The 20,225-nt window shown below is 34.9% G+C and overlaps 2 protein-coding genes across 2 annotated transcripts; one reads left to right on the top strand and one right to left on the bottom strand.

Moving 5' to 3' along the window:
• Positions 1-3,074: 3,074 nt before the first annotated feature.
• LOC120170342 lies at positions 3,075-5,539 on the bottom strand. Its single transcript, XM_039178300.1, has 3 exons — positions 5,046-5,539; positions 3,747-4,090; positions 3,075-3,427 (listed from the first exon to the last, which is right to left on the bottom strand). The coding sequence occupies exons 1-2, from the start codon at positions 5,460-5,462 to the stop codon at positions 3,809-3,811; spliced, it is 699 nt and encodes a 232-aa protein (XP_039034231.1). The 5' UTR covers positions 5,463-5,539; the 3' UTR covers positions 3,075-3,427; positions 3,747-3,808.
• A 10,886-nt stretch (positions 5,540-16,425) lies between these two features.
• LOC120170341 (heterogeneous nuclear ribonucleoprotein 1-like) lies at positions 16,426-19,746 on the top strand. The gene is made up of 4 exons (XM_039178299.1): positions 16,426-16,534; positions 16,787-17,013; positions 17,313-18,507; positions 19,242-19,746. The coding sequence occupies exons 2-4, from the start codon at positions 16,792-16,794 to the stop codon at positions 19,253-19,255; spliced, it is 1,431 nt and encodes a 476-aa protein (XP_039034230.1). The 5' UTR covers positions 16,426-16,534; positions 16,787-16,791; the 3' UTR covers positions 19,256-19,746.
• The last annotated feature ends 479 nt before the right edge of the window (positions 19,747-20,225 follow it).

A 20,225-nucleotide genomic window follows, 5' to 3' on the forward strand; every position in this document is an offset into this window, starting at 1 on the left:
TTTATATATATATAAAGAAAGTAACCTTGTGACTTTGCTTCTCTTTGACGTATGCATATTACCATCCCAAATATACCTTCGGCGTTCCTATAAAGTGACAATTGGTCCTCTATTTTACCTTGATAAACAACACTCGGCAATAATCTCTCAATGCATTTAAGCAACCCGATCATCACCTCCTTATCCTCTTGAATTTGGGGATTTGAGTAGAATAACTGAGGATTCAAATAACACCCGGCCGCGTGTAATGGTTGATGGAGTTGGCATTCCCACCTTTTGTCAATAATTGCAAACACATCTTTGTACTTGTCCTCCACATTATTAAAGGAGTTTGCAATTGCTTCTTTTGCCCTATCCATGGCCTCATATACATAGCCCATGGCCGGCCTTTTTTCACCATCAACTAACCTAAGCACTTCTACGATGGGACCCGTCATCTTAAGGATATACACAATTGTACTCCAAAAGGTAGGCATCAAAACAATGGATGCGACTCTTTTACCGCCATGCTCTTTTGAGTATTTACTCTTCCTCCATTCATCAGAAGTAAACATCTTTCTAAGGTTTGCCTTTTGAACTTGTATTGAATGAAGAGTGATGTAAACGGTTTCAAATCTGGTTATCGCGGGTCTCACCAACTCTCTCTTTTCCCGGTAAACTTCCTCATCATGTTTACAATACCTGTATGGCTATATATAAACCCGTTTATGGCCATTGCTCTCTTCAACGTGACACGAACTTTTGAAATCTTTCCTATGTCGTCAAGCATCAAATCAAGACAATGAGCAGCATATGGAGTCCAGTATAAATGTGGACGTTTCACCATCAATAAACGTCCTATAAAGATATAAAAAATTAAAATAGTATAAAACTTCAAGTCTTATATAATTATATAAATATATACAAATATAATAATTTAATGTGGACGTTTCATCACCTGCTGCTATATATGCAGAAGCATTGTCGGTTACCACCTGAACGACATTCTTCTCACCAACCTCCTCAACCATATCATCAAGCATAATAAACAATTGTTCGGTATTCTTCACAATGTCCGAAGCATCAATTGATTTGATAAAAACCGACCCTTTTGGAGAATTGACTAAAAAATTGATAATGTCTTTGTGTGCAACCGAGTCTCTCCATCCATCTGACATGATTGAGCAACCATATTTAGCCCAATGCTCGTGATGTACTTGTTTCACCATCTCATCGGTTGCCTTAACCGCTTTAGTTAAAAAAGGAACTCGGATTTCGTGGTACGTAGGAGGTTTAAAACCCGTCCCACATTGCGCCACCGCTTCCATTGCTACTTTAAAACTATCATAATTTGCTGCATTAAACGCCAATCCAGCATCAAAGAACCAGTTTGACAACTCCATACATGCTTTCTCCCGTAGTTGTTTTTTACATGCTTCATTGATGCTTGGTTGCTTCATTTTCCCATCTTTTCTGTTTTTCACAACTTGTTCGGGTGGTGGGGTGAAAAACATATCAATTGGTCCTTTAATGCCATTTTGCTTCTTTGATGCTTTACTAGTACTATTACCACTTTTGCGAACACATGTACCAACTTCATCATCCTCGTCATCCCCAAAGTTGTCTACATCATCAAAATCATATAAAACTTCCGCTTCTTTTTTATTTTGACACTTTTTCTCCATGTATTCTCTAATCTCCTCGCGTACATGAGCTGGACATTTTAGACATCTTGTACTATTCCGGTATCCACCCACTATATGTTGTTTAGCCCTATAAATACCTCCGGAAGTGATTTTGTCACAAAACATACATTTTACTTTACCTTTGCCCATGTCAATGCAATACTTCCAAGCTATATCTTGCTTTGAAGAAGTTGATGACTGATTTTCAGAAGTCATAATGTCAAATCAGATTTTCCAAAAGCAAAATATTGATGATTAACAGTTGCAATATTGTGCCAGAAGCCAGAAAAATGAAAACAGAAAATTAAATAAGAGAAATTGTGATTATCAAGAACAGACACATACGCAAACGAATAACTGCATACTTAAAAAAGGAAAAAAAACAAGAACAGACACATACGAAATTACGAATAACTGTATACTTAGAAAAGAAAAGAAAAAAAACAAGAACAAACACATACGCACGAATTGTGGTGATTATCAAGAGAATTTGATTCAGAAAAACAAAATTCTTTCAACACAGATGGTTAACAGTATAAATCGAAAGATCAATCGAAGAACAGAATCACTTACGGGAAGAATTGAATGTGTGAATCGATTAATCGAATTGTTGCTACTTTCTTGTTCAACGTCGCAGTCTCCAGTCGAAGAAAATGAGGAAGCGAATGATCGATAGATTAGTATGTATGGATTAGAAGGCCGATTGACAATAGATTGAAGGTTTTAAATAAGAAAATGAGACTCTTACGTGTAGTTAGAGCCTTAAAAGACAAATCAAATTCAAATAATAATAAAATATTTTCTTTAAAAAAATTAAAATGAAGATAAGATAGGATAGGATAAGTTTATTTTGAAATTTAATATTAAAATTTGTGTTTTGTGAAATATTATTATTTAAATTAGTATAATGTAAATTTCAGAATAATTAAATTAGATTTCAAAATAAATAAATTTAATTATTTTAGTAAAATTCAAATAATTTAAGTATACATACTCACAAAACTTTTAAATCATAGATTTATATCCTTCACTTAGTTATTAATCAGTAAGTTAATTAAACATTCTTTTTAATCTATGCTAATACATAGAAGTACCATTTCTTTCCAAGTTTCATCAGTTAATCGCAATACATTTCTATTATAGGTTTGCTTAATTTTTAGACTGTCACAAATTTTGATGAGCGAAAAAGAAAATATCAAATACTGATAGATAAATAAACTTAAGTGAAGAAAGGACCAAAAACGATTACAAAGCTTATTTGTTTGAAACAACATAACGAAAATGGTCGTTCATTTTTGCGGACCATGCATGCATAGAAGAGAAGGCCCTGAGTAATAATTACAAGGTTTTAAGCCCACATCGCGCCTCAATTGCGCCTCGACTGAGCCTCGCGCCTCAGAGCCTCACGCCTCATAGCCTCGTTGCGCCTAGGCTACGTGCCTCGCTTCATTGTTGAAAAAGCCCCGTCCAGTGAGCCTCTGCGCTTTTGCGCCTCAGACGCGCTTTTTACAACTATGCTTGCACGGGCTGGTGCACACTTGGAAAAGTTCCAGACGCAGTTTGAGAGATGAATGGTCTAAAAGTTTGATCTCTCACTGCTTGAGAAGTCATCTGTGCCGTAGTTGAACCAGTACTTCCTTCAACCTTGGTCGGATGATGAGTCAAAACCTTGTTCTCTTGCCCAGATTTAGCTAATGCTGCAGGTTGAGCTTGCATAGACCAAGAAGGAGCATTTGCGAGTGAATGGATTGCTGAAGAATTAGCTGAAACAGACAATACTGACATAAATCTGGAGGTGATGCACGGACAAAGATGCTTAAATGTTCGACAGAACCAAGGGAGAGAATAGTACCAATACAAGTGCAAAATTTTGGGTAAAGAAACCATATTATTAGAATTTGCTAGACTATAGCATTGATCATTTCATAATCATCATAGAACAGAACTGCAAGCCAAAAAAGCCATTGCCCCACCCATGAAAAAGGTAGACCATATCATCTAATCTCTCTCAGATGGTACGCAAACAGGCCCATCAGTTCTTTTGCTACCAAGAGATGAAAACCTGGTTGAAGAGAGAATTACCTGGTGGATAGGAAACATAAGAAGCCACGTTTGATCCTCCATCCAACTTAATTTGTGGTCTCTCAACCCTGGGATACGGAAACGAAGACGAATTTCCTAGATGGCCACCCGGTAGCCCAAGCAGACATTGTAGCCATTTTTACGTCTCCGGTGGGCAATTGATGCTGTAATGGAGTTGAACCTGCTGCTGTAACAGAAGACACAGTTGCATGAATTGGTCGATCTGATGGTAAAATGCGAACTGCATGTGTCCCTCCATGGTTTTCAGCTGATCCACCAACACTATTTTGCACTGACTGAGATGTATATGTAGCAGGTGTAGTGAATTTCTTGGGTTCTTCCAACTGAAAAGCATTAAGGTAATCAAACACTCAAATTCAAATAAATCACCAAGTAATTTTAATAACCATCAACTTTTCCATCATTTACCACGTCCAACAAAAAAATGTTCTTTAGATCAAGTCAAGCTACATCTGCATAAACAGCTAAGAAGTTGGCAGTACATAGATCATGGAAAGAAGCATTCAGTAACCAAAATTCAATATTACATTTATAAACATCATAAGAATGCTACAAAGTTTAAGAAGCAAAGGATGTGTCCTTCGAATAGCATAATTGATATAGCATTCTTGCTAAAAACCCATCAAGCTGTTCAAGAAGCTCAATATAATGTTACAATAACACTTGATTTTCTTTGAAATACCGTGTTCGAAAAATGTTTGGCATAAGCATGGGAGAATGATCCTCCAAATATATGAAGAATCAAATGCAGCTTTCAATCTATACTTAGCAGCCACTTTAAGCCATGTTCATGAACCTAGAAAGTAACAGCTATGCCGAAAACAATATCGACGAAAAATGACTAAAAGATGCCAACAGTTAATAAAATCCATGTATATCTACTTCTATGAGCAATTTAAACAAAATTAAACGTTTCAAAGCTTCACACATAACCATCGATCCTCCAAAAATCACTTTTAAGACCGAGAAATCATTGAATTATCCTATAGATTGAGACGTTCAACTTTCCTAATTACAGGAAAAACTTAATCCCAGGACAAATACTCGTACAAATTGCGACAAAGAAAAACAGCATTAACGTCCACACTCCACCCTATATTTATTGACCAATGAAATTCAAATCCATTAAATAAAAAGATATGAATGTATTCCTGACCAATTAGAAAACAAAATTAATTCCAAAAAATCATCAAAATAATAATAAAAAATGAACCCTTTCCATAATTCCAGGACCCCCTAAACCGACAAAAATATCGTAAATTTAAGAAGATTTTTTACCTTCATTTTAGCAAGCAAAACCTTCTGAGAAAGCGACATTCCCATACCCCTAAACCTTAATCTATGCTCTTTGAGCTTGGAATTAAATCCCAACTCTTCAATCACATTCCATATCGCCTCCCTCCCGACAATATACTTCGGCGCCTTCTCCCCGCAAATCTCCGCCAATGTCTCACGCGCCTCCGCCATCAACGCCATCTCAGCCGGTGTAGGATCCCTACCTCCTCCCCTCATCTTCTCCATCGTCGACAGCACCAGCACAATCTCAGCCAGCCTCATTAATCCCCCGCCGCACCGTTGCTTCTTCGACGCGGAAACATCCCCGTTCTCGATCCCCCGTTTCTCCCCCACCGTTGGAGAAGGCTCAAACGCTGCGTTTTCTTCGACAGCCACCTCGGGATCCATTGTAAACAACATTAATCAAAACCCAGTGTTGTAGACTCGCGATAGTGACCGAAACCAGAGAGAAAGACCGAATGGGAATTTAAGGGAACTGTAGAATTAACAAAAATAAAATAAAATCTCAGGGGGGCTTTTTGGCGGGTAAATTGTGGGAAAGAGAGAAATTTTTAAATAAAAATCTCTACTTGTGAAAGGAGGGGATCGGAGTAAAGATTGAAGCAATGGATGTTGAGAGGAGGAATATAAACGAACCGAATCGAACTTGAGTATTACTGAACTTTATTTAAACTCAAAAACTCTCAATTAAAAAATTCATGAACTAAAAATTATCAAACTCAATTTGAATTTAAAATATAATATTTTAACTTGATTCGAACTTAAAAAAACTCAAACTAAAAAAAAAATCAAAAACTTAATTAAAACTCAAGACTCAAACTCAATTAAAACTCAATTTCAAGCTCAATTTCAAACTCAATTCAAGTTCAATTCAAGCTCGATTTTGAGCTCATAAAATATGTTTTTCCACGTTCAATCCCGCTTCTTTTATAAGCTGCTTCTCGCCTTATTTCTTTAAATCTTTATGATGTGGGATTTAGGCAGCCAACGCATTTCAACTTACTGGTCCTGAAATAGAAAATAGCCGATTGGGGATTGACTTTTCTCCATTTTTCTTCTGCTATAACTTCATGGGTTAAGGAAGATAAATAATCACCAGAAAAAAAATCATTTCTTTTCCTGTCAATAACAATCCTTTAACCCACACGCATATATATATCTTCCCTTTCTTCTTTCAGTCGCACCGACTCGTAACTGTAAAATACTGCCAAACCTTCCAACACATGGAATATTAATCCCTTCACATCCACACAGGTAACCTTCGTATATTCTTAATGAAAGATGAATATATGTGCAAATATCAACAACTATTCAGTTTTACAAATCCATCTCGATTTCAGGAGGAAAATATAAACATGAAAATGCTCAAACAAAACTCTGATTCTGCATACAATTTTTGTTTTACAAACCTCTCGATTTCAATTTTACAAATCCATCTCGATTTTCAAATATATAACTCGGGGTATATTAAACTTCGCTGAATGCCATGATGCAAACAGAAGAACATGAAGGACCACAATTAACTGGCCAGTAACCATTGTAACATGCTGATTTTGGCTAAGGTCAATACTCAGTCCATGCATTTCAATTTGCCCCCCCCCCCCCTCTTTTAACCAAAAAGCTTCCATTTTTGTACTAGGTACAGAGCAGAAAGCTAAAGGATCGGGTTCTTTTATCAATGGAACAATTAAGATTGTTCCAATAACTAAAGTTTAAGACCAACAATTATAACATGTAATTAAGGAATCTTAATACATGTTTTGTTGGCTCAAACCAAAACTAAACTCATATTTTGATAACTGAAATCATATGATTGCCAACGACAAAAAAATCATTCAGATTCTCTTAATCTGCTCTGTCCTGCAGATTGCATTCCGTATGAGACTTTTTTTTCAGTTCGAATATTAAAACTAAGGAGACAAGAAATTATGAAGCAACTGAATTGTCTATTTCATGTAGACAAAGATTTGACATGTCAATTATTTTTTTTAGTAATTAATTTATTGAATCTTTGTTAGCAAGCTCCAAATATAAGTAAATTGGAATCGACATTTTCGGGAGTTCGACATAAAGGCCCCAACACGGCAACAATTAGCCAAATACGGTTGTTCTAGAGTATCCCGTGATCCATGTATTTCTTCCTATGGAACACTATGATCCTATCGTTTTAGTTGTATTTGTACATCAAATTTCCGTTTACATTAGGTCGTCGATTCACTTCTTGAAATATTATATTGGTGAGTCAGTGCTTAAAAGCAATGACGGTGTCAATAGTTATCATTAAGATATAATAAAATCATGTCTCAATCAGCAAGTTGTATATATTTATTTTGCACATTGATATATTTATGTATAAGTATGTGAATGCTTTATTTAGGAATCACATAACATCATTTTGTATAATTTGTATGTTACTTCATATGCATAATCTAACCCCTATCACAAAATGGATTAAGGGTTTAAGGTTTAGGGTTCATTACAAATACATTAATTAATCGACTTAGTACCGATTTATGAGGTAAGTACAATATAACATCTTGATATTAATGCTCAAACCCTTGATATTATGATATTTGAACCCGAAACCTCAAAATATAACAATAATTTAAAAAATTAGTTATTAAAAATATTATTATTAAATATATTAAATATTTGTCATTAGATAAAGAAATTTTAATATATTTTTAAAATTTTATAATTATCAATAATGTATTTTTAATATATTTTTAATAATGTAATTTTAAAAAATTTAAAATTATAATATAACATTTTTTTCGAGTTGCTCACGAACTTTTCGAGTTGCTCACGAGCTTTTCGAGTCGAATATCGAGTAGCTCGTTTCGGCTCGTTAAGAACTCGAGTCGAGCTCGAGCTCGAGTTGAGTCCATTCGATCCGAGTATTTATCGAGCCTTGATCGAGTCGATCTCGAGTAACTCGCGATCTGTCTCGTCTCATTTACAACCCTAGTTGAGAGAGTCGAAATACAAAAAAAAAAGATGGGGGAGTTTTGTGATTTAATTCGAACCGGGCGGCTTACTCAGATCGGACCGGATATGGCCAATTTGGGGATTTTGTTTTTATTGTAAATCTAGGGTTCGGGAGTTATATGGCGATGGGGAAGTGAAAAGGTAAAATATCCCATTTTGGTGTCTATACTTTGACAAAATTATATAATGTAGCACTTGTACTTTTAAAATTTAAATGTAGCACATATATTTTGACAAAATGCATAATATGATACTCAAATTAAAAGTTGTAAAGGTTATGATATTAAGTTAAATCCAATATAAAGTTTATAGAATTTAACTCGAAGGAAATTAAACACAGTGGTGCATTCGCCAAGACCATTAAGCTATAGATTCACTTGTGATGAAAGGTTCTGAGAATAAATAGCAATTTTTATGTTTTTTTACTTCTCTTTCATGTTAATTGTGATTTGGTCCCCTCTATTCTCTTATCCTTTCGCATGCAAACACTGGTCGTCGTAAGACCATTTTCAACCGTCGTTCGATGTTTCCTTTATTGTTGTATTCGAAATGATTTTACTCCAAAGATAGATTTAGTCCTCCTCCTTCGAATGTCACCAACGAAATGTCTCTGCCGTGGATCAAGAAAAAATTGAATGCAGAGACGGTCATGAGCCTTCAAAAATTTTCCTTTTCTTTCATTCTGGCTCTTCTCATTTTTCTTCTCTCTATAAATTTCTTGATTTTTTATGAGAAATTATCGATTGGCATTGATCAACATCGATTATTGACTCGGTTCATGTCTAAATCAAATTGACCTGATCCATTGACCAAATTTGACATAGTATAATTTGACTGAGTTGACATGAGCCGACCCAAACCAAGTCAAGTTGATTCGAGGCACCAAGTCGAACTGAGTCACTAAGTTGTTGACCAATCTTAACTTTGATTGTTGACTAGTGTTGACTTTGATCGTTCACCCATATTGAGTTTAACTGATAAAGAAACTTTGCGAGTTCATCTCACTAATTCAATTTATTTTATTTCAATATTATTTGTATTAACTCATTGAGGATATTCGTTCGAGAATCCATATCAATAGGAGCTTGTCATCAACTCAAATTAAGAGCTGAGTTATACTGTTAATGTGCAAAATTATCTACTTTTTCTTATCATTACAATAACCACGACCATCACGTTATTTAATTGAGATCAACCGCATTCCAAAAACTGTACAAATTTATTTTTAAATTGTTAGAAAATTGGACTGTTGCGAAATATTGATGTTAACGGAAAAAATAATTCAAATGAGTATTATCGTGGGAGAATAACTATCTTAAAAATAATTTCGTTTTGAGTAATGTTTCGACTCTTTGATATCCGTACACTTGAATATCAAAGTGGAAATTGAATGATATTATTATTCTCGATAAATAAAAATATAACTAAAAAAGTATTTTCCTTGTTGAAATTTGATGTTAAAAAATATTAGAAAAATCTTATTCGTGTAAAATTTAGAGGATATTGTAGTATATAGTTAAAGTGAAATAAAAATATAAACGGGACTATCAAAGTTATTTTTTTTTGTTGTCTTCTCATTTCAAAGTTTTACATTGACTTATGTGGACTGACATGCGTCACACATTTAATTTTGACAGGTAAGTCTCATAATAGAGATTTTGTGCATACACAAGAACTCAAAATCTCTTCCATATATATTATCTAGCTTTTGTCTGGCTTTCTCCTCAAATTCCGTTTCTTTTAATTTAATTAAAGATACATAAGATAGTAAAGAGGTTTTTTTTAGCCCAATAATTCAAATAGGTGGATTATTTAGCCCAATAAAATATCTGAAATTTTATTTGGAATCTACGACAAATGCTCCAATAGCTATGGAACTTGTCATGGCAGCGTGACGAGTTCCATGAGAAATATTTTTAATGGACCGTGTCACGTGGGTTCCACTACTCGAAAATTTTAAAATCATTGTAAAAAAATATATTATTTTATTACTGAAGGAACTCGTCTCGCTGCTGTGGCAAGTTCCAACAAGTATGATTTTGAATTTGTTGATTGTTGGATTGACTGTTGTTGAACGGTCAATTTTAAAAAAAAATCAATAGAACTCGTCAAGCCGGTGTGACGAGTTCCAACATCTATTTTCAATTTGAAAAAAAAAACTAGTCATTTATAGTCGTTGGGTAGAGTATTATAAATAGAGGTTTGAGATAGATTGATTTTTGTTTGAGAGTAAAAACTTTTGTGTTGAAGATTTTGAGTTGAAATGATCTCAAGAGAAGAAATGTTACATCTTGATGATGCTCATATTTATTTCGACCGAGTTGAATACGGTAAATTTAATTTGTTTTATTTCATTTTAGTTTTGACAAAATTATATTATTATTAATAATTATTTATGTAATTGTATTAAATAATTTATTTTAAAATTGTAGCGAGAAGAACGAGACATTCATCATCGAGAAATGACAAATGAAGAGCCACATCAGCAGATGGTGATATATCTTTCACAATCTGGATTATATGGAGCGATGTTTCTTCGCGGATTTAAGGTGATGTTGGCATTGATATCGACGTTAATTGAGCGTTGGAGGCCCGAAACACATATGTTTCATTTCATTGTGGTGAAGTGACGATAACATTGGAAGATGTCGCGTATCAACTTGGCGTTCCGATTAATGGTATGTCATTGGTGCTTCGCAACACTTATTCACAAGATGTTGTTATTTCAAATTTATTGGGAAAGGATGCTCCAGCCGATGTCATTGATGGGTTGCGGATACAGATGACGTGGTTGGAAAGAGAATTTAGAGTAGATGAATAATCAACGGAGCAAGAGGTGATATATGCAGCTTGACTATATCTTATGACGTTGATTGGAGGGATCTTGCTACCGAATAAATTGAACAATTTGGTGCACACACAATATCTTCCAGTATTGAACCGTTTTCTTGTATGTCGCCAATATAGTTGGGTTCTGCAATTTTGGTTTTTTTGTATCGTGAACTTTGCAAGGCGACCATAGTGGTTAGAGGAAAAAAAGGATGTAGCGAGTTGTTTAGTTTTGCTCCAATCATAGGCGTGGTATCGTCTCCTATTTTTTACGCCTATTACATCCGCTCCTATGGAGTTTCCTCTCACCACAAGGTAAATTCATATATTAAAGTTTTGATATTTATAATATTTATTTAAATATTTTGAAAATGACAATAAGTAATATAATTTTTTTAGATGACGACACCGAATAACCAATACAAAGTTATATGGTGCAACCAAAGTAGATATTCAGATGAGGATTGATATCGTCGGTAGACATGCGATAAATTTTAATATTTTATGCATTAACTTTGAAATTTTAATATTTTATGCATTAACTTTGAAATTGTAATATTAATTATTTAATTATACTAACATAATATTTTTAACAGTTTAATTGGATGCCTTATTATGAGTTGGGTATCCAACAGTGTCTACCGCCAATGTTCTTTGAAGGAGCGAAGACATGGTGTGCCGTAACACCATTGCTCCATTTCGCAATTGTTGAGATTCATGCCACCGATAGAGTTTTGCGACAATTTGGGTTTCACCAACCGATAGAAATGTCCATATTTAACATAGACAATTTGCATAAAATAGATGCGCGTGGGAAGCATAACGAAGATTGACCGAGGAAACATGCTATATTCATACAACAATGGCAAAATAGACATTTACATTTGCCTAATCGTTCTGAGGTACAACCAGAAGATTTTGATTTCAATGTTTCTCCCTACCTCCAAAATATGAAGCAAATGGGAAATCATACTTGGTAACGCCTGATGAGTGGTCCGAGTGGGAAATAACGAAAGCAAAATATGGAAAAAAATCATCATTTTCATCAACATCTTCATCTTATGCTTTCGACAATTATTATCTATTGCAAGAAAGTTATGGTGGATATGGTGCATATCAACCATCGATGGAGAGTCGAGCGGCGTGGGAAGGAAGTGGGTGGGTTAAGTGTCAGATTCACAATAATTTTCCTCAGAACCGGAAGAAAGAGGTCCATGGGATCATCTTCTTCAATACGGACAATCTCAATCTCATGGTGATTTCGGTGTAGAATTTGAGGCGATGGCTTCAAATACCTTGAATACTCTTTCGTTTTCACCCGAAGATGTAAATCAAAGTGGTAGAGTAATGTTCAGTACACCGAAACCAAAAAAAATACGAAAATGAAAAAGGTGGATGACCATGAAAAAATCGACGAGCACCACATCGTTACTATTCTATCACTCCTCGACATCAGCAAGAATTGCGCAAATATAAGTAATAAATTTTTTTATTGAAGTTTTTGCACTCAATGTTTAATTGTATAAAAAATATTGATAAGTAATAAATTTATTTATTCATTTTCACCCTTAAAAATGTTTAAAATTTGTCAATAATTTTAGTTTTAATTAAAATAACTTTGAAAAATATGTAAACAAAAATGAAAATCATTAATTAAAAAATAACTTTTAATTAAAAAATTTATTCATATTTAGTGTAGTTTATAAAAGTACAGGGAGTATTGATACTCCTTTTATGGGTATCAGTACTTCTTTTATGGGTATCGATACTCTTTTTATGAGTATCGGTACTCCCTTTGGGTATCGGTACCTATTTTACATTCTAGAATTTGAGCAAGGTGGTAGTATCGATACTACCTATATATTATCAATACTTCTCTTACTTAGGGTATTGGTACCACATAAACAATATCAATATTGTTCATATAGTATCAATATTGTAAGAACAATATCGATACTTAATTTGTTATATCAAAATATTACAAAACATGGTTCATTATTATGTAAAGTTAAAAAAACCATAGTTATAGTACAAACAAAAATACATAGTTACAATATATAATATTTTGTAACGCCTATTTTAGCGTCCAACTCGATATTTTGGAAGATGTGAACAATGTTTTTTATTATGACCTTCACCTCTACAGTGGTCACAAAGTTTGGGTAGACATGACTCTCTTTGAGGACCATCCATATTTATATGAATTTGGCAAGATTAATGTCAACCCCATAACTTCCTACGCAATTGAGGATTTAGCAATCATTCCTCAGAAATTGTGCATGTAGGCCAGTATGCTTCATCTGGGAGGTACTTGAACTCACACCTGTAAATGTTGCGCATAATGTGCAAGCTATAATAGTCATCAACATATAAGTATGGGTCAACATTAATGTGCATACATGCAACAACAACGTAAGCGTATGGGAACCTAAAAACTTAAAATTGACCACAGTCACAACATCTTGTATTCAGATTACCAGTGTATGTTGTTGAATTATCTCCCTCATGTGGTCGAACTAGTGCTTGGACAACGAAATCATAATCAAGTCTGGTAAAATTATGGAAAAACATTGATGTCGCATGTGTTTGATTCTTTTGCCATCATCTTCTCTAAATCTGGAGCTCAATTTCTCTCATCATTGATAATGGCATCAATTTGTGCACTTTTGTCTGCCCATACTTTACCCAACCTAAAGTAAGTCTCCCTAACAATACTTGCTATCGGGAGATATCGAGTCCCTTTCAGCATTGAGTTGATACATTCAGCAAGGTTAGTAGTCATATGGTCGTAACGTCGACCCTCAATATCATATGCTTGTGACCATATCTCCCTAGGGATTTTAGCTGAGAATTCATACACATAATTTCCGCATCTTCTCAAATTTTCAAGCCATGCACAAAAGTTTGGTTGGAGTAAAGCATACCTTAAAAAGCAGTAAATTAAATGTTATTGAGAAATAAAAAAACTTAAATAAAGCATAAATAATTAATACGAAATGATATAATACTTACCCATGTTGATAATCTCTTTTTTGATATTTTTCTACTTAAATTTCTTCATTGCATTCGACACAATATGGCGTATACAATAGGCAGGATATGTGTGCGGAGGCGTCCATCTATTTTCGGGTCTAGAAATTGTGCTTAACAACCCAGACGATCGATCTGAGATCATATAAACCACATCTTGAGTGACAACATGGGAACGCAAGTTGGAAAGAAAGAAATTCCAAGTTTCATTCAATTCATTTTTAACAATGGCGAAGGCAATGGAGAAAATATTTATGTCCACATCTTGTGCAACGACTATCAACAAAGAAGTGTATGTAGAGCTCGTACAGAAAAGTGCCATCGACTTGAATCATTTGTTTGCAAAATCTAAACCCTTCGATAGCTGACTTAAACGCGAAAAAGCCACAAAAATTCTCTTCTCGGGGATAACATCTTCCTCAAGCTTGACTGCATGATGAGTATATTACCTAAAAATGGTTACAGGAATGAAAAATTACATTGCTTGCAGCAGACATGGTAGCTCATTATATGACTGATCCCAATCACCATACAACAAGGTCATTGCTTTCTGTTTAGCCATGCATGCCTTGTAATAAGTTGGAATATAACCAAATGTATTCTAAATGGATGTCACTAACATAGAAACAAGCACTCTTGGATTTTTGTTTCCACCAACAGCTTCACATAAGAGCACATGACATCTAAATCTAAATGGTTGTGGTCTTGTGTCAAGGAGGCCATTGTACATGCTTGTTGTTCATTGAACCTTGTGACTTTCCACAACATCTTCCGTTGTAGGTATGATACTCGTATCCTCCATTTACAACCAACATCATGGTGTATACACCATACGAAATAAGTCTTTGATCTGACTCCGTGACATAGAATTGAAGATGAGCTTTAATGCAGTACTCCTTGATTGTTAGTTGTGCCTATTTTTTGTTTCAAATTGAGACCCAATGGCCAACTCAGATGACCGCTCGTTTGAAGAACCCCAGTGGACAACACATAACTCTGACATATCATATATTTCAGGCTTCAAAATAGCATCGTAGTTAATGTCATGCATTGCAATTGCATGATGATATCGAGACAAATCATGGCGAGACATTTCAGGTTGAAGGTATGTTTTTGCCCAAATATTTGGTGCATTTGCAATCCTTAACATCTTGAAAGAGTTGCCTCCCATACATCAGCCTCAATATCCACAAGTTGTCCCTTTGAAGCAGCCTAAAAAACATCAGACTCATCAACAATGGTGTGTCGTCATCGTCTACCAATAGAACAATATCTTCTTCATCTTCGCTAAATTCAACAAGACTTTCACTGAACCATCTAACAAGGTTATCATCACTATCACTTGCATGTGGTTCAGAGGTGCCTACTTCTTCTATTCTTTGAGTTGATACTGATGAGGTTGAAGTATCAGTTGTATTCGTGGTTTCGACGTACATATCTACCATATTATTATTTGATGATTGATGAAGTCCAACCATAACAGTAATATTATCATCATCATCAAGTTAGACTTTTCCATATGTCATTGGATTTGAGGAGATCATATGTTGATAACTTACACATGAAACATAAGCACAAACTTTTCTCATAATTTTTTGCTTCATTTAGCGATGAGATACATCTACATGGAACATCATATTGATGGGCCTGTGTGATTTAAACACAACGCCAACATCAATTTGTAGAATTTCGCCATTATAATAGACAACTGTAAAAAATTTGTTGCTCATTGTTTGAAAATGTATTTGGTTAAAAGAAAGGAGTTTGTTGTGTAAGAGATTGAAGATGAAAGGAGTGTGTTGTGTGTGTAAGAGATGAAAATAGTGTGTTATGTATGCAAAATTTTTAGCCGTTGGAACTCGTCACACCGGCATAACGAGTTCCATTGAATTTTTAAAAAAAAATTTGCTCGTTCAACAACGGTCAATCCAACAATCAACAAATTCAAAATATACTCGTTGAAACCCGTCACACCTGCATGACGAGTTTCTTTAACAATAAATAATATTTTTTTACAATGATTTTAATTTTTTTTAAAAAAATATTTTTTATTAAGACTCGTCACGTGCGCATAACGATTCCCTTAAGATACATTAAATAAATTCTAATTGTAAAACCCATTTGACATGACCTATTAAAAAATATATCTTATGAAATTTGTCACGGACGAGTTCTGTAAATATTACAATATTTATCGCATATCCAAAATAAATTTAATGATGTCCTATTGGGCTAAATAATCCACTTATTTGCCCAATTCCGCAGAGTGAAGATGGAACAAATCTTTTTAAATAAAAAAAGAAATGAACTAAGCTTATCCTCTGTTTCCCGTTGTCATCAATTTTCATCTCCATCTTGATTAATTTTCCATTTTATAATCTGGGTTGTTTCCATTATAGTAAATTTTATTCTCTTTTATTCTCTGTTTCCTGATCTTTTTTACACTTTTTCCCCCTTTGTCTCGATCCAAATAATTTGATATCAATTTTGTTTTTTTTTCATTTGCAGGGTTTTTGGGTTATTTTCTGATTGGTGCATGAAGTTTTTTCAGATGATCATAGATTGGATTTGATAGCTACCCAGTTTGTTTTTGATCAGATTCTGTCTATATTTCATATAGAAAGGTCTGTTGTTTCTTTTGATATTCCTGTTTGATTGTTGTTATTGTTCACATTTTGATCTGTTGATGGATCGTTTCTAGCTGCTGGTGATAAATTGATAATTCATGTTTTGATTTTTTAAGTTGTCCAAGAATTTGATTTACTGAATTATTGTTGTTAGAGTTCTGGTTGATTTTTTTTTTAAAATATTTGAATCCGATTGCGTCCAGAAAAGTTAAGGTTTTTAGATTTGAAAATGGTGATTGACAATTGCAGATAAGATGGAATCAGATCTTGGTAAACTCTTCATTGGTGGAATATCTTGGGACACCGATGAGGAACGTCTCAAGGAGTATTTCAGGAAGTATGGAGAAGTGGTGGAGGCAATGATAATGAGAGATCGTGTCACCGGTCGTGCCCGTGGCTTCGGTTTCGTTGTCTTTGCTGACCCTGCTGTTGCTGAGAGAGTAATTATGGATAAGCATATGATTGATGGTCGTACGGTGAGAGCCTTGATTATGATTATGTATATTAGTTTCCATCTAAACACTACAAGAAAATGTCTAGAGAGAAGGATGTTATTTTTCTTCAATTAGTTTGAGGTTTGTGATAATCACAGTGACTTAAAATTTGCCAAATTTATGCTTTTATCGAGTCAAAAAGTAATGGATTTCAACTATTTCCAGGCATTGATTTGATATGATTTTTGTTTAAGTCGATTTCTATCCAATCGTCAATTTTCAGGTTTGTGATAATCACAGTGACTTAAATTTTGCCAACTTTCTGACTTACCAATTTTCAGGTTGAGGCAAAGAAGGCTGTCCCTAGGGATGACCAAAACAATTTAAACAGGAACATCGGTGGCATCACTGAATCTCCTGCTCCTGGTCGTACAAAAAAGATTTTTGTGGGAGGTTTAGCATCTACAGTCACTGAAAGCGACTTCAAGAACTACTTTGATCAGTTTGGTACAATTACCGATGTTGTAGTGATGTATGACCATATCACACAAAGGCCGAGAGGGTTCGGCTTCATCACTTATGATTCAGAGGAAGCAGTAGACAAAGTCCTTCATAAAACATTTCATGAACTCAATGGGAAACTGGTTGAGGTCAAGAGGGCAATCCCTAAAGAACTATCTCCAGGCACCAGCCGTAGCCCTGTTTTAGGATATAATTATGGTTTGAATAGGGCTGCCAACATCCTCAATAGTTTTGCTCAGGGATATAATCTAAGTCCTCTAGGAGGCTTCGGAGTCAGGATGGATGGTAGGTTTAATCCTCTTACTAGTGGTCGAACAGGGTTTCCTCCATTTAACACTACCGGCTATGGAATTGGTATGAATATGGAACAAGCAATGAACCCTAGCTATGGTGCAAGTTACAACTTTGGCAACAGTCTGGGGTATGGACGGATAATTAGCCCCTATTATAGTGGGAATCCAAACAGGTATAACACTCCTATCGGCTATGGTGTTGGGAGTGGAAGAAATTATTCTAGTTTGAGCTCTCCTACTCGTAATGTCTGGGGAAATGGAGGCCTTAGCAATCCCACAAATGCTTCTGGCCCTGGTGGTTACTTGGGGCCTGCAAGTGGGAATTTCGGTTCTTTGGGAAATAGTAGGGCTAATTGGAGTCCTTCTCCACCTATGCAAAATGGAGGTAATGCTTCTGGTTACACTGGTAGGAATTCTGGTTATGTGAGTACTGATGATAACATTGGTTTGGCAAGGGAAGCGTACGGAAGAAACAGTGGCACTGTTGCAGCTCCAACATCATCATTTGCTGGATCGACTGGTAATTTTGAAGGGTCCTATGGGGATCTTTACCCTGGTGGTTCAGTTTATGGTGACCCAACTTGGCAATTTGCAACTCCTGACTTGGATGGCTCTGGCTCATTCGGGTATGGACTTAGCAATATATCCTCAGAAGTTGCTGCAATATCATCCGAGGATTACGTTGGAAGTTATAGTGTTGCTAGTAGACAGACCGATAGAGGTAATATTCTCTTTAGTTTCACGAAGTGGATCCTTTAGAAATAGCTTATGAATTTAGGTTATGGCTAGATTCACCTGGATGGAAACAACTACTTTCAACTCTAGATGAAAATTCCCTTGTGCCGCAACGTAATTCCAGTCATGGTTTATTGATTTTTGGAACCTATAGCTTTGGTGTCTATAATGGTAGGTGGTGTTACTTAAAACCCTTTTCTGGCATCTGATTAGCAGATCAAGTTGAAGAGAATAAGGATATAGTCATTAGTATATGTTGGAACATCGTAGAGTTCAGATTTTATAACGGAGCTCATACCCTTTTCTTCTTTTTCAAAATTGGTTTATATTCAAGATGGAGATCCTACTTGTTTTGCCTATTTGATTCGAAAGGACTCCGAATATTATCTCTCGTCATTTTTCATGTCTGATTTTATTTCCCCCAAGTAAAGCCAACTAAATGTACTATTCTTGTGGTACCATGACAGAATCCATCGGTGTCACTGTATCAACCTACCATGACAGTATTTGCTTCTTTTTGCCACCCCTATGTACTTGATAATGTCGTTAATAACTCGGAAGAAACCAGTCGGGAACTTCAACTTTAAAATTAAACTTTATATGTGGACCAGAACTTCAATAATACGAGCATTTTATAAGCTGATATGTCAGACCTTGAGAGGGGAATGCCGGCTTGCATACATTTTTGTTAATTCGCCTATTTGTTTGTTTCATATGCAGGAATTGCTGCCTAGGAGATCTGATATTCGGATATCAGAAGTTGTTATGTAGGGTGAATGAATTTGCAAAAACAGTCTTCATTACTATGTCAGCTTACAAGGAAATTGATCGTATAGCACTAACGAAGGTTATTGATTTGAAAATACATTCGAAGCGAGCAGCTTACAAGGGGTTTTCTGTAAGGTTTGAGATCCGATTCGATTTGATTTTTTTTTGTTCTATTTGTTTTGGTAGCGAACATTTTAAATTCCTTTCCTGGCAATTGAGTGAGGTGTACAATCAGATTGCGGGATATACACTCCGGAAGATTGGTTCCGATTAATACACCATGCATCCCGGAAAAACTGTACCGGTAGTGGCACATAAAACAATTGGTTATTAATATTTTCCCCGATTTTTCTTTATATACTTTTTCAGCTGCCGGAATGACTGGCTGGGTTGCTTCTTCTTCTTCTCCTTATGTTTTCTTCGTATTATCCGGGATCGTTTTTCTCTTAGATTGTAAGGAGTTTCTCTTTATATACTTATGTTATGCAGATTATTGTTTTGTGTTGGGTAAACTAAGCGTGACCACTCAATTATGGTCAAAAATCACTTTTAACCCCTGATGTTTCAATCTTATCAATCAGACTATCCAACTATTTAAATGCTTCAATTATGTCACTTGTCATGGCGTGGTATTTAAAATATTTTGGTATAATTATACAATTAGTCTCTAATATTTATATATTCTTTAAATTTGGTATTAATTTAAAAATTAAAATAAATTTAACCCATGAATTTGGTCCTTGTTATTTATATATTTTTTCAATTTGGTCCTAATTTAATAAATTAAAATAAATTTAACCTACGAATCAGGCGATGTCATGTGTCATTGGTGACACCTGTCATGATACGTGTCATCTTTTAATTGGAGAACTAAATGTATATTAATTCATTTTTAATTTAATATATTTATTTTCACCAATCAGAGGGTGACATGTG

The sequence above is a fragment of the Hibiscus syriacus genome, unplaced genomic scaffold, assembly GCF_006381635.1.
Source record: "Hibiscus syriacus cultivar Baekdansim isolate YM2019G1 unplaced genomic scaffold, ASM638163v2 tig00111779_pilon, whole genome shotgun sequence".
NCBI classification, from domain to species: domain Eukaryota; kingdom Viridiplantae; phylum Streptophyta; class Magnoliopsida; order Malvales; family Malvaceae; genus Hibiscus; species Hibiscus syriacus.